At 48.7% G+C, this 12,922-nt stretch overlaps 1 protein-coding gene across 1 annotated transcript in view; it reads right to left on the bottom strand.

The window, feature by feature from the left end:
- LOC111140829 (lymphocyte cytosolic protein 2) overlaps nucleotides 1-11,094 on the bottom strand; it is a 44,042-nt gene extending 32,948 nt beyond the window's left edge. Inside the window, exons 1-3 of the mRNA XM_022493027.1 lie at nucleotides 10,793-11,094; nucleotides 6,230-6,292; nucleotides 632-678 (exon numbers count right to left, since the gene is read on the bottom strand). Of these exons, the coding sequence (XP_022348735.1) occupies nucleotides 632-678; nucleotides 6,230-6,292; nucleotides 10,793-10,870 (188 nt within the window). The 5' untranslated portion in view covers nucleotides 10,871-11,094. The remainder of the gene's footprint in view (nucleotides 1-631; nucleotides 679-6,229; nucleotides 6,293-10,792) is intronic.
- Nucleotides 11,095-12,922: the final 1,828 nt, after the last annotated feature.

Below are 12,922 nucleotides of genomic sequence, written 5' to 3'. Positions count from 1 at the left end.
CATTTTATACACTTGTATCACCCACCTGGCTCCAGTAAGCATTTGAGCATGTGAGACCTTTACTAGAGGGATGAAAACACAGGGCACGAGGTGCACAAGGCATCTCACTTCAGCACCCAAGTGGGACCTCGGTAATGCGTCACTCCCCCCTTGCTTGGGATTCTTCTGAGGATGGTGCCCCTGGAAGCCATTCAAGCAATGAGTATTGACAGCCAGAATGATGTCTACGGCCATTCTCCATCTAGTCCAGCTCTGTCATTTTCCTAAGCTGGAAACTGAGGTCCAGAAAGCTTGAGCAATCACTGATTTGTTGTGACGCTGTCACGAAGCTGATCTCGTGACTCTGGTGCCAAAGCCACCCCACTGGGAGAGAGGAAATGAAAACATGGTCCCCAGTCAGGCTTGTCTTTGGCAAGAGCGGGCAACGCACCAGCTGGGCTGAATCTATTGCTGCTTTTTCTCAACCTGTCATGAAACTTCTCTTTCCCGAACACTGCCCTTGCCTCTCCCCTTCCTGCTCACTCTCCTAGTTCAAACCAACAGTCATAGATTAACTATCTCGGCACTCCCTGGAGACTTCCCATTCCAGCCTCATTCCCCAACACACGAGGAATTCAGGGGAAGTACTTACGGCACCCGGAGCTTAGGGAACTTCTGGATGTCATTTTCTGTCAGATTCTGAAACAAAGACACGCGGGCAGGTTACAACCCACACAGGAAGGGCCCTGGGCTGGGTGAGTGAAGTGAGGTGTGAAAAGGAGCAGTGGAGACTGCAGCAAACCCAAGAGTCCACCTCTCCCCATCTACCTAAAGTGGCAGCTTCCAGACGTTGCATAAAATATCTGTGGGCCTGGTGTGGCCAGATCTACTTTTTCAAAGGGAATCCCCAAATCTGGATTTTAGGTGGAATTTCCTGAGTTTGAAATATCGACCAATAATTTTAAGTTGAGCAAACGAACATGATGAGTGTTAAGTTGTGGAACCAAACAACCTGCTTTGTGAACTGAATTTGGTCACTCTGTGACCTCTCCCCTAGACTCTTACCCCTCAGTTTCCATATAGAGAAGCCTGAAGAAGAGGTCTGGGCCCTTATACCAACACACCCCAAAATCTCTCCCATCAGGGTTATTAGTAGCATTCTCTAGATGTGGGGATGCAATAGAGAGGTTTTCCTGAGGGAAAAGAGAGGGGAAAGGAGAAAGAAACTCATATTTGTGAAGAACTGACGCTTGGGCTCTGCCTTACTCGCACCCTGATTAACCCTCACATCAAACCTGTGATTTAGGAACCATGAGTGTTCCCATTTTACAAGTGAGAAAGCTGAGGCTCTAGGATATTAAGGGAATTTCAGCTTGTAGGTGATGGAGTGGGGGCTGGAGCCCTGCTCTGTGGTATCCGTGGTCAATTTTCTTCCTCCAGACTTTGCTCTTCCCATGTCTGATCCCTTTGAGGGACATGGTGACCATGCTAGAGGGGAAGAGGGTGGGAAGGATAAGACAAGAAGGTGCCCCAGAGCAGGAGGGGAAGGGCGCCAATAGCAGAAACATGAGCACACTTTCCATGGAGCTAATGTTGAGCCATAGAAAGGGATCAACTGATGTTCTAACCGAGGTTGGAAAACGGGTGGTTGGGCTGTTATCTCTGTAGTCAGACAGGCTAGCTTGGGATCTTGGTCCATCCACTGAATAGCAGTCTGATTTGGGGAATACTCTTAAGCTCTCTAAGCCTCAGTTTCCTTATCTATAAAATAAGAGTCATAATACTACTAAGGGCCACCTTTCGGGGATTATGAGCCCTGAAGAGATCATGTGTGTCATGAACTTGGGTCCATGCTTGACACACCCTCCTCTGGGAATAATATACCTTATGTGAATAATCTGTGTGCAAATAAATAACAAATGGGGCACCTGGGTGGCTCAGTGGGTTAAGCCTCTGCTTTCGGCCCAGGTCATGATCTCAGGGTCCTGGGATGGAGCCCCACATCGGGGTCTCTGCTCAGCGGGGAGCCTGCTTCCCTCTCTCTCTCTGCCTGCCTCTCTGCCTACTTGTGATCTCTCTCTCTCTGTCAAATAAATAAATAAAATCTTAAAAAAAAAGGAAAGAAAGAAAGAAAATAAAGAGTAAATAATAATAAACTGGGGTCTGGCTAGCTTTCAGAGGTTAATTTTTTCTGCTCCTCTCCTGGGCTGGGAGCCGCCTGGCAGGTTGTTGGCTGCCTATGGGAAAGAGCTGGGCGTGCTCCCTTCCAGCCCAGTGGTGCAGGAGCTGGGGCGTCTTAGTGATGAGTCCATTGGGCTCAGGGGCTCCCCCTCTTTGGTGCAGTGTCTGACCCAGGCCCCTGGCAGCAGGGTTGGGGCTGGAGTCTGCCCAGAATCCTGAGACAATCAGGCTTTTGGTCAAACTTCTTAACTTCTCTCTTTTTTCATTTTAATTTTTTAAAAAGATTTATTTATTTTAGAAGGGAAGGGGCAGAGGGAGAGGGAGAAGCAGACTCCCTGCTGAGTGAGGAACCTGGCATGGAGATGGATCCCAGGACCCCGAGATCATGACCGAAGTCAAAGTCAGACACTTAATGGACTGAGCCACCCAGGCCCCCAGCAGAGACAGTTTTAAGTAGACTCCACGCTGAGTGCAGAGCCTGACATGGGGCTCAAGACCCTGATATCACGACCTGAGTCGAAACCAAGAGTCAGACCATGCCACCCAGGTGCCCCTCTCTTTTATTGTTTTTAACATCTTTAAGCAACACCTTCTCCTTCCTCCAGCACCAGCCCCTCTCAGGGATGTGCCAAGACTCACATTCAGAGTGGCTCCGAGAGTACAGGCTTCCTGAGGGCTGCTGGGGGCTGTGGCCGCATACGGGTGGGGAGGGCCTGGCCCTTGCCTTCTGTTTGGCCGAGTTGGGGACGTAGGCTGAGGGAATCTGAGCAAGATTGTGAAGGAGAAGGTGGTCTTGAGTGTGGCTGGAGACGCGGAGGAACAGGAAGTTAGGGAGGAGACAGGCCTTTAGAACAGGGACAGGGATGGGGAGGAAAGAGGAGAGATGTTTAAAAGGATTTTTAGAGAGTTGTGCTGTGTGATATAACCCCTCCCCTACCTCCTTCTAAAACCTCCGGCCACTCTGGGTTACCTGTGTGATCACTGGTGCCTTTGCAGGAGGGCGACTAGGAGCTGAGTGTGTCCTCAAGCGGGGCCCTGGCTGGGGAGGAGACTGCGGGTGCTGCTGTGTGCTCGCCCACTGTCCACTCTCTCGTGCTCCCTTGCTGCCTGGACCCGGATTTCATTCAGAGCAGTAAACATGCCATGTCCAAAATACTGAGCTCCCTACACCTCCCCGCTACAGTAGAGGTCATGGGACTCAGGTGCGGCCCGTGAGCTATAACCTGAGGTCTACGGGATGGAACATCTGGAAAAGTTACTGCTTTCCTGAAAAGGAGGGGACGCATTCCCCACACATTTTTGTGCCTTTTACTCTTGGCCCTGCCCTGCATCCTCCTGCCTAGAATGTGGATGTGAGGTCCTGACATGTCACAGCCAACCTGCAGCCCCTTGGGCAGAAGCCACAAGTGTCTTCCATAGACTAGTTGTGGGGCGTGGCGGGGCCGGATTCCCAGTGACTGTGTTCAGCCGCTCACCAGCCCCTATAGCCTGCTCTAGATTCCTTATCGCTTGAGAAAGATAAACCCCTGTTTGGTTAAGCCACTGTGGTCAGGTTTCTGTTAAAGACAGCCACATGCCTTCCTACCTGACACAGTTCCAAACACTTTTCTTCCTCTCTTTCAACTTTCTGGAAGTACGGCATCCCCTTCCCCACCAGGCAAGGTTCTTCTCTTCTCACTAGGAAACCAAAACAGCAGCAACACCGATGCGAGCGACCTACTAGCCCCAGCAACAAAGAGAAACAGAGAATGCGGGGTGCCTGGGTGGCTCAGTGGGTTAAAGCCTCTGCCTTCGGCTCAGGTCCTGGGGTCGAGGTCCTCTCTGCTCAGCAGGGAGCCTGCTTCCCCCTCTCTCTCTCTGCCTGCCTCTCTGCCTACTTGTGAGCTCTCTCTCTCTCTGTCAAATAAATAAATAAAATCTTAAAAAAAAAAAAAAAAAAAGAAAGAAAGAAACAGAGAATGCAGACTTCCTCTGCTGTCTTCAGGAGCAGAATGGTCCCGGATATTACAACACCGGGAGTGATGGATGAGAGATTAGAGCTCCCCTCAGAGCTCATGCTGTACCCAGAGCACCTGGGGTGGAGTGGTGTTTCAGCAGAAACTGTCTTCAAATACCCCAGTTGTGGGGCTAGACACCAGGCTCTGCTCCCCGTTCTTCTGGTTCCTAGTCCCCTGCTTTCCACTTGCTCCTGGTCACATGATAAGCAGAATACGCCGCAGTGTCCAGGGGCTGACAGGTCCTGGATACGGGAGCAGACGAGACAGCTGCTCTGAGAGCATCTCTTAGCCATGGAAACAGCCCTGTCCTAGCAGGCCCAAGCTTCACACAGGAAGTGTTGTAGGGACTGGAAGGGACTGTCACCCACTGTGACCTGGTCCAATGTGCTTCTGCTCAGGAGGAGAAGACAGAAGCTCAGAGAAGGCAAGTGCTTGCCTAAGATGACCCCAGAGCATCAGGGCTACAAGCAGGACCACCCACAAAGAGGTCCTCTCAGCACTGATGAGTCTCGGATCTCAGTTCCCAGTGGTAAAGGCACCAGAAGGAAATGTTTACATTTAGTACTAAGGTGCCAAGATCAACAACAACAAAACTCCAGGTTTTCCCCAGGCTCAAGGCTCAGTATGAAGAAATAACATTGTGAAAAAACTCATACAGTGTTAAAGTAAATTAAGTGTGTGCTTTAGTACAATAACTAGGTATGGAACTTAGAAAATACACATCATGCCTCTCTACACTTTTCCTCAGTTGCAAATAGGGTGGTTGGAGCCTTCCCAAAGATACCTTATTGCCATAAAACAAGCTTCTGGAAGGCCGAAACCACACCTTAGTCATTTCTATATTCCCAGGATGTGACATGGTCCAATATGTAAAGGGAGCCCAGAAAAATGCTTGTGAAGTGAATGGATGGGTCAATTCCAGCATGATGTAGGTGAAACAGAATACACGTGTCTTACATGGCACATGAAAGCAAAACTCAGACCAGTAGGGTCCAGTTCAGCATGAAACTTAAGAGCTGCCTAGAAAGGGGAAATGACTATGTGTGGTAGCGAGCACACCATCCCTAAAAGAATTCAGGCAGTCGTTAATGGCAGAAATGCAATATAGGAAATGGATTGGAGAGCTGGGCAGAAAGCTAGAGCTTGTAACGTCTCTGGCCCCTTCTAAGGCTGAGGTCTCATGGCGATAGACCTCGCTGTTGCTAGCCATGCCTTGCAAGGAAGCACAATTTACCTTGCCCTCCTCATTCCTAATCCAAATTAGGATTTGGAGCATCTATCCATGAGACTTTCGAAGTCTTGCTCTGACTTCTTTGTGAAGGGCAAGGAAGCATGAGATGGGAAGGGGGTAGATTGGTACAGCTGGGGTTTGTCTTTCCCATAGGCAAAGTAGCATATCAGGGGAAATGCTCAGACCACCTCCCAACCACTTCCCACTTCTCAGAGCTGCACCTCTTTCCAATTGAGGGCTTAGTCCTTCACGTACAACCGCATCTTAGTATTATATTAAAGCTCTTTGCAATATAAGGGAGTAGAGAGAGTCCTATCACATGTGTGTTTAATTGGCAAAAACTATATGAATTTGGTAGAGAGAATGAGGGATGTAATGAATGATGAGAGTGATTTCACACTTTATCCCATTCGGTGAGTATGTACTCCAGAATGAGAGATGGGAAAAAAGAATCTTCTGTTCTCCCAAATGGTCTTTTCCCCCCTTAGATTTCTTAAAGTATGGATGGCATTTGAAAAGATTTTCAAGGGGTGTGTGTGTGCTTGTGTGTGTGAGTGTGTGTGTGAACCGTACTTGGATTCCTCCTTATACTTTGACTTTAGAATGCACCTTGGTATTGGTGAAAGACTCAGGAGGTATCCTGGATAATCAGATCCTGAGAGATGATGTCAGCAAGGGCCATACGAAACCTCAGAAGATGGCAAAGGGTTGTGTGGAGATTCTGAAGACCAGCCTTGACCCTGAGCATCCCCAAGAACAGAGTAGACCAGTTGGCTCCGCCATGATTGGTTAACATGTGGAACAGCTTTGGTCTTAATGTGTCAAACTGACCAGCACTTACCAAAAACCGCTGCCCATCGATGTGATGCTTTTTCACTGCCTTCTCACAGTCCCTGTAGTTCAGCTGCAAAGAGGAGAGGAAGGTGCTGTCAGTGGTGGGCAGGTGCATGCTGTTAGTTCCCCTTACTGATCTGCCCCAGAAGCTTAGCAATTTGTGTTACTTGTGGCTAGCCAGACCCCTGCCCTCCTTCCCCCCACTATCTAACAGATGGGCCCATCCCTACCTCAGCTCTGCTTTCACTTGCCCCTTGGGACTCTCTGAAATGGAGACATTGCCTCCGTCGAAGATTTTGGGGCCAACTTCTACCAAAAGAAAGTGCCTTCAAGCCTATGAAGTCTAGCCACATGCTCCTCAGGCACACAGAGAAGAGGTGAGAAAAATAAAATAAATAACAATCATGGCATCACCACCAAAAGACAACCTTGGAGAATATTCAATGAGCTTCCTATAGTGCTTTATTCTGAGCATATCTCTAAACATAAAGGAGGTTATCACTTAATTATTTAATTTTATTATCCTAACTTTTTCTCTTAAATTACCTTAAAATGATGATAGAGGCACTGCCTCATGTTATCACCAACCTATTCTAAATATTATTTTCTTTAATTACTCCTTCATTTGCTGATCATTTAGGTTTTTTTTACCAAACTGCTGTTCCAATTATGGTAATAGAAACAGCTGATAATTATTGAGTGCTTGCTATCTGGTAGGCACTCTTCTGTGTATTTTAACCAATCTTAAGTCTTTAATTCTCACTTCTTCCAGACAGGGTCAAAGATACAGAGTGTTAAATAACTTGCACGAGGTCCATGGGTAACAGGTGACAGAGGTGACAATCGGGCCTCAGGACAAGGTTTTAATGTCTCTGCCGTGAATGTTCTCCTTTTTGTTAGTAACAGGATAACTTACAGTAAGTAGAGCAAACATACTTAAGTGTACCCGATACACCATCGAGATCAAAATATAGAAAGAGCATCATGGATATCCTTCTGCACGCAGTTTTTTCTTTTTCTTTTTCTTTTTCTTTTTTTTTTTTTTTGTTTTTGCTCTATTTAAGATAAATTAAGCTGGATTCTCAGAATAGGTCACAAGATCAACAGGAATGAACTTGGTTGCTTTCCCAAAGAGTAACAGCAGTTGATAATCTTATCAGTTTTCTATTTCACCTTGTTTTCAACAGCCTAAGAGTTTGCATTTGAAAATCTCCAAATGTGATACTTTGGGCTGCAGTATTTAAGGTGAAAAGTCTGTCCTGGAGAATCTTTGGTTCTTCTCACAAGGGTGAGGCTCACAGTTTGTGGCAGGCTTCTTTTGGGGGCAAATTATGGTCTTTTTTTTTTAATGGTCAATCAATCTAAAAAGTGAAAATAATTGTTGTAGTCTCTTGGCTTGAAAGGGTGGAATAAACATTAGAAAGCTCAGGAAAAGCTGATTTTGAGGTCAGTGTGGAACATGAACAACATCTGAGACACCATGAGCATCCCTTCTATTTCTATGCAATGGGGTAGAAGTTCTTGGAATATTCAACTGCCTTTAATTCATCATTCATGTCATCATTGTCAGGTAAGGTTCTGACTTTGCAGATTGCTGCCTTGGACTCTACGTAGACAGATAGCCCTGTGGACTGGGGCTTCCCCAGAAGTTTGATTCTGATTCATTAATACCTGGGCCTGGGGGCTAGAAACTGTGTTTTTTAGCAAGCACATAGAGGATTCTATGAGGACCCAGCTTTTGAAAGCAGTGGTCTAGAGCAGGTACCTGGTGTTGTAGGTGGGACAACTGAGGCCCAGAGAGGGGAAGTGATTGGCCTAAGGTCACACAGTGGTTTGGGAACATAGCTGGGATTAGAAATGGCTCTGACCCAGTGCCTTACCACGCATGGCCCAGGAATGCTCTCTTGCCAAGTCAAAAGAAATTGGAGGGGTTAGGGGCACCTGGATGGCTCCGTCAGTTAAGCATCTGACTTCAGCTCAGGTCATGATCCTAAGGCCCTGGGATCGAGCCCCACATCAGGCTCCCTGCTCAGTGGAGAGTCGGCTTCTCCCTCTGCCTCTCACCCTGCTCTCTCTTTCTCTCTCTCTCTCAAATAATAAAGAAAAATCTTAAAAAAAAAAAAAAAGAAAGAGGAAAGAAAGAAAGAAAGAAGGAAAGAAAGAAAGAAAGAAAGAGAAGGAAATTGGAGGGGTTAAAGAAATCCAAAACATGACCTCTGTCCTCAGGGACTTGCATTCCCGACAGAGGATGAGCTCCACATATCTAGGTAAGACACAAAGGCCTGCCAATCTGCCTGGGCATCCCCAGCTAGGGTCCGATGAACAGCAGGAAAAGGGACTATCAAACATAAATTGGCCCCCCGTAATCTGTTGAGTGCTGCACACACCATATCTCCTTTCATCCTTTCAACAACGCCATGAGGGTAGTAGCTGTGAGCATCTCTAGTTTGTTGATGAGGAAGCTGAGGCTCAGAGAGGTGAAGTAAAGAAGGGAAGGTCACCAGCTGGCAGGTGGTAGAGCCAGGATTCCGAGCAAAGTACCTGACTCTGGAGCTGCCTGGGAGGAGTCTCAGAGGGGGGACCAACCTCTCCGCTTCGGTAGTAATTGTACCTGGTCATGGATTCTTTGAACAGGATCATTGATGACTAAGATCCATCCCCAAATGACTTCGTGGCCAGTTCATTTGCTATGTTCTCTCTGGGGGAATTAATTGCCCAGGATTTGAAGGACATCCATCTGAGTCCGTGGGGGATGGGAACTTCCGGATCACAGATTCCCTTTAATCGCATCCTACCGTCATTTTTCTTCCTTCCCTTCCCTTCCTTTCCCCTTCATTTCTTCCTTCCTTCCTTCCTTCCTTCCTTCCTTCCTTCCTTCCTTCTTTCTTCCTTTCTATGTCAGGAGAAGGAACCTGTTCCAGTGCTACAGATGTGTCCCAGGGTCTGGGGTCTCCAAGAAGGAGGCTCTCTGTTCCCCAAGCCCAGGCAGATAGCCATTGTCCTGAGTCACCCCTGACCTATCATCTGTCTCCCCGCACAGGGTGGGATTTGCCCATGCATTCTGCTGTGGCATCGTTGTTGTACAGTTCTTCTCACACTGACAATGGGGCCCGTCTGGGCCTTTCAGTCCGATCCCAGGATCCTCTCATCCATTCTCAGCATTTTCTCTTTTCTTTAATGGACGTAACATGCAACTTTATAGCATCTTGACAAATGTTACCTTCTTGTCCTAACCTATTTGGTCTACATTTAAGAAAAACACTTCAAAAGTCAGTTGTCCCAACCACCTTTGCACCCACAGTGCTGAAACCTAAGCTTATTGTGACCTTTTGGAGGAAAGAAGAACAAAAACGAGATGTACACAAAGCAGCAAATAACAGGGCCTGGGGCTGTGCCTCTTTCACGCCACACCCGCTTCTACATCCGCACATGTCTCTCCTGTAGGTGGAGGGGGAGCAGAGAGGCACTATAAAGATCCCAGGTGTCTCTGTGTCCCAGAGAGCCCCATTCCACTCCCAGGAAAAACAGAAAGTTGACTCAAATGACCTTGAAAGTCTTGACCTTAAAATCACATCTTTACAACCATCTGGAGTGTCAACTGATTTCCATCGAAGCCTCCAGGGACAGGGCTGTTAGAAGCTCAGATGTCCCTTCTGAGGGATATCCCTTGAACAGAGTTGGAGAGTCCCTGAGTCATGTGGCTTGGGATCTCCCCCAAGCAGATGTGTGGCCTGTGGTCCCCCCAGCAGATGACCAAGCACAGGGGTCCTTGAGCAGCCCCTCCAGGGCCAGAACACAGAACAGTATCACTCCCGTCTCGGGTTGGCCACAAGCCTGGCTTCTGACCCTGCTGGTGAAATTCTTCCTCTTAGGTGCCTCAGTTTCCCCAGCTATCTCAACCGATCACAACCTGGAGCTCGTAGCAGTTCTCTTGCCTCCTTCATAAGACCTTCCGAGAGCTCCAGCAAGACTCCATTCTCCCTAAGGGCTTAAGGAGCCCTCTTTCAGGTCAGGAGCAATTACTGCCCAGACGCCAGTTCTGGCATTGTCCGTCCTAGCCTTCTCCAGCCCTCCTGCCCTGCCTTTGCTTTCTCCCACGCCCAGGGCTCCATTCACCCCTTTCTAGTAAGCAGCCTCGATCTCATTAGTGGTTACAGCAGTTCTGAGTCTCTGAGCATGGACTTTGAAGCCAGAAAGGTGTGTCACATGTAGTCCCTGGGGCTTTGGGCCATTGTAACCTCCCTGAGCCTGCTTTGCAGCTGAGCCAAGAGGACGGTGATCCCAAAGAGCATTAAACGGGACAGTGCCTAGGGAGCACAAACCAGAGGCCTGGCATTTAATGGGTGCACGTCCATCTGAGGCCCCCCTTCTCCCCGGAACTCATCGCCAGGTGCACTCAGTGTGTACGTTCATCTACACCCCGCTCGCTTAGCTGGTAAGGCTGCCGTGGGCTTGGATGGTCCCCGCTCTGTTTTGTGCCTCTCGTGTTCTGCCCAGACTCCTCCTCCAAGCCTCCGTCCAGACCACCGAGGGCCACCAACCTCAACACTGACCAAAGAGTAAGGCTCACCTTCCTGAAATAGTCTGCAAGGCTGTCGGGGTCCCAGGACAGGACGTCCGAGCGAAAGGGCACGTTCTTCAATGCCATGGCTGCGCTCCTGGGATAGAACTCACAGGCAGAGCGTAGGTGCTGCACCCATGGACAGAGAACCCCGAATCCAGAGCACGGAGATGTCCTTGGCTCTTCCAACTCCCAGTTACCTTCTGGAACCCCCTTGTTGGAGCACACGTCTTTTCGGCTCTAACCAGATCCCAGAAAGCAATGGCTTCCTCTGCGAACAAATATGGTCTCTTCTCAGAAAACGACTCAGCAAGTTTCCTTTACCACTTCCTCTGCTCGGCTCTAAATAAGTAAACAAGGAAGCCCAGCTCTAGGGGCTGGAGAGGTAGCTAGAGCACCAGGGTGGTAATCTTGCCCTGGTCCTGGCCTCCTGGCCACCCCCACCCCACGGGAGGGGCAGTGAGGGGGACTTAGACTCTGGTGTGAGCCCAAGCGCATTTCCATTAAAAGTCCTGGCACCCAGATAGTCATACCGCCGTCCTTCTTGGCTGGGTCTTTGCAGATGAAAACCGATTTTGACAGTTGACCTCAAATATACATAAGCTCCCCCATCAGCAAACTGCAGGGGTAAGGAGCATGGCTCTGTAACACTTTCCAACCATCCCTCAGTCTCTCCCGAAAGGATAAGGATGACATTCCTTCAGCTTCCGTGGAGTTAGGAGATGATTCTCAGGGAGGGAGCCAGGCACCCAGGGCTGAGAAAGGGGCTGCACTGAGCATACCCAGGTTTCACTTCTGATCGGATTGTTTCCACACTGTGCAACCCCACACAAGGGCTTAAAATCGAGGAGTCTCGGTTTCCATATCCGTAAAATAGGAAAACAGGAATTGTCTCATATATACATAAACTTAAAATGCAGTTAACAGGATAAACTAAAAAAAAAAAAAATCAAAAGCACACAAATAGCGACCGCTGTTGATGATGCCACGGGCTCTATCTGCTGTGGTTTTCCCCATAGATTCTAGGCACCATCGATTCCCCCATATCCTCTGCCCAAAGAGTACACTCTCCAGAGTGGTGCTACGGCAGGATATGGGCACCCGCTGCTCTCTGAGCTGCTCTCAGACCCTCGCACTTCTCAGAGGATGCGCCCCTCATCAGCAGAGGGCAAATCCAGTGCATAAATGCAAATACATTTGTGAAATGTTGCAGTGTCTAAACACGGGTTCTCCGCTTGAGCTAATGCTCCGGGCCCCCACATTCACGCACAGCTCTCCGTTCTGGTGCTTGAGGAAAGCATCAGGCTCTGTTGCACTTACTGAGTGACACTACCTTGGTCCCCAAGGACCTCCATTATTGAAGCCCTTCCGAGGGCAGCTTTGGCCATGCAGAGTTCCCATCTTCGGCACAAAGGAGCCCCACTGTCCCTGCTCCAGCCTCTCTGGGTCTTTCTGAGCTACTAGGAGATCTGCATTTCATTCCAGGCCCAGCACCTGGGAAACAGCCCAAGGAGCGCTGGAGGCACGAGTCATTGATCAAGGCCACCCAGGCAAGTGCTCTGCACAGGGTCAGGGACCTAAGAGCTCTCAGGAACTCACTGTGCTCCACAGGGCACAGCCCTGCTGTTCAAAAGCTCCGCCATTGTGGGGAGAGGTTATCTGGTGTTTCAAATCACCAAACAGTGGTCGATGACAGAAAGCTATTTCAAAAGAGAAGGAAAGAGAGAAATCACTTCTGCGTAGGGTAGTCTAAGAAGATGTTGTGGGGGTGCCCGGGTGGGTGAGTGGGTTGAGTGTCTGCCTGGGATCGAACCCCACGTCATATCGGGCTCCCTGCTCAGTGCGGAGTCTGCTTTTCCCCCTCCCTCTGCCCCGATGCCATGCTCATGCCCCTGATCACTCACTCACTCTCTCTCTAAAATAAATAATGAAATCTTAAGAAAAAAAAAAAGCTGTGGAATTAGCTGGAATTGAAGCAGGGCTTTGGAAGATGGAGCAGAGGGAGAACATTCTGGACCTGTGAGGGGCTGTGTGTTGGTGGGTACTTAGCGAGCAAAAAAAAAAACCCCACACAGCACCTATGGAAAGGAATATTTAAAATCATTCTTACAGGTAGAAGCGTTTTTTTAAATGATGTTC

The sequence above is a fragment of the Enhydra lutris genome, unplaced genomic scaffold (genome assembly GCF_002288905.1).
Source record: "Enhydra lutris kenyoni isolate GAN:26980312 unplaced genomic scaffold, ASM228890v2 scaffoldscaffold5, whole genome shotgun sequence".
NCBI lineage: Eukaryota > Metazoa > Chordata > Mammalia > Carnivora > Mustelidae > Enhydra > Enhydra lutris.
This window is presented reverse-complemented; position numbering and strand designations above follow the sequence as displayed.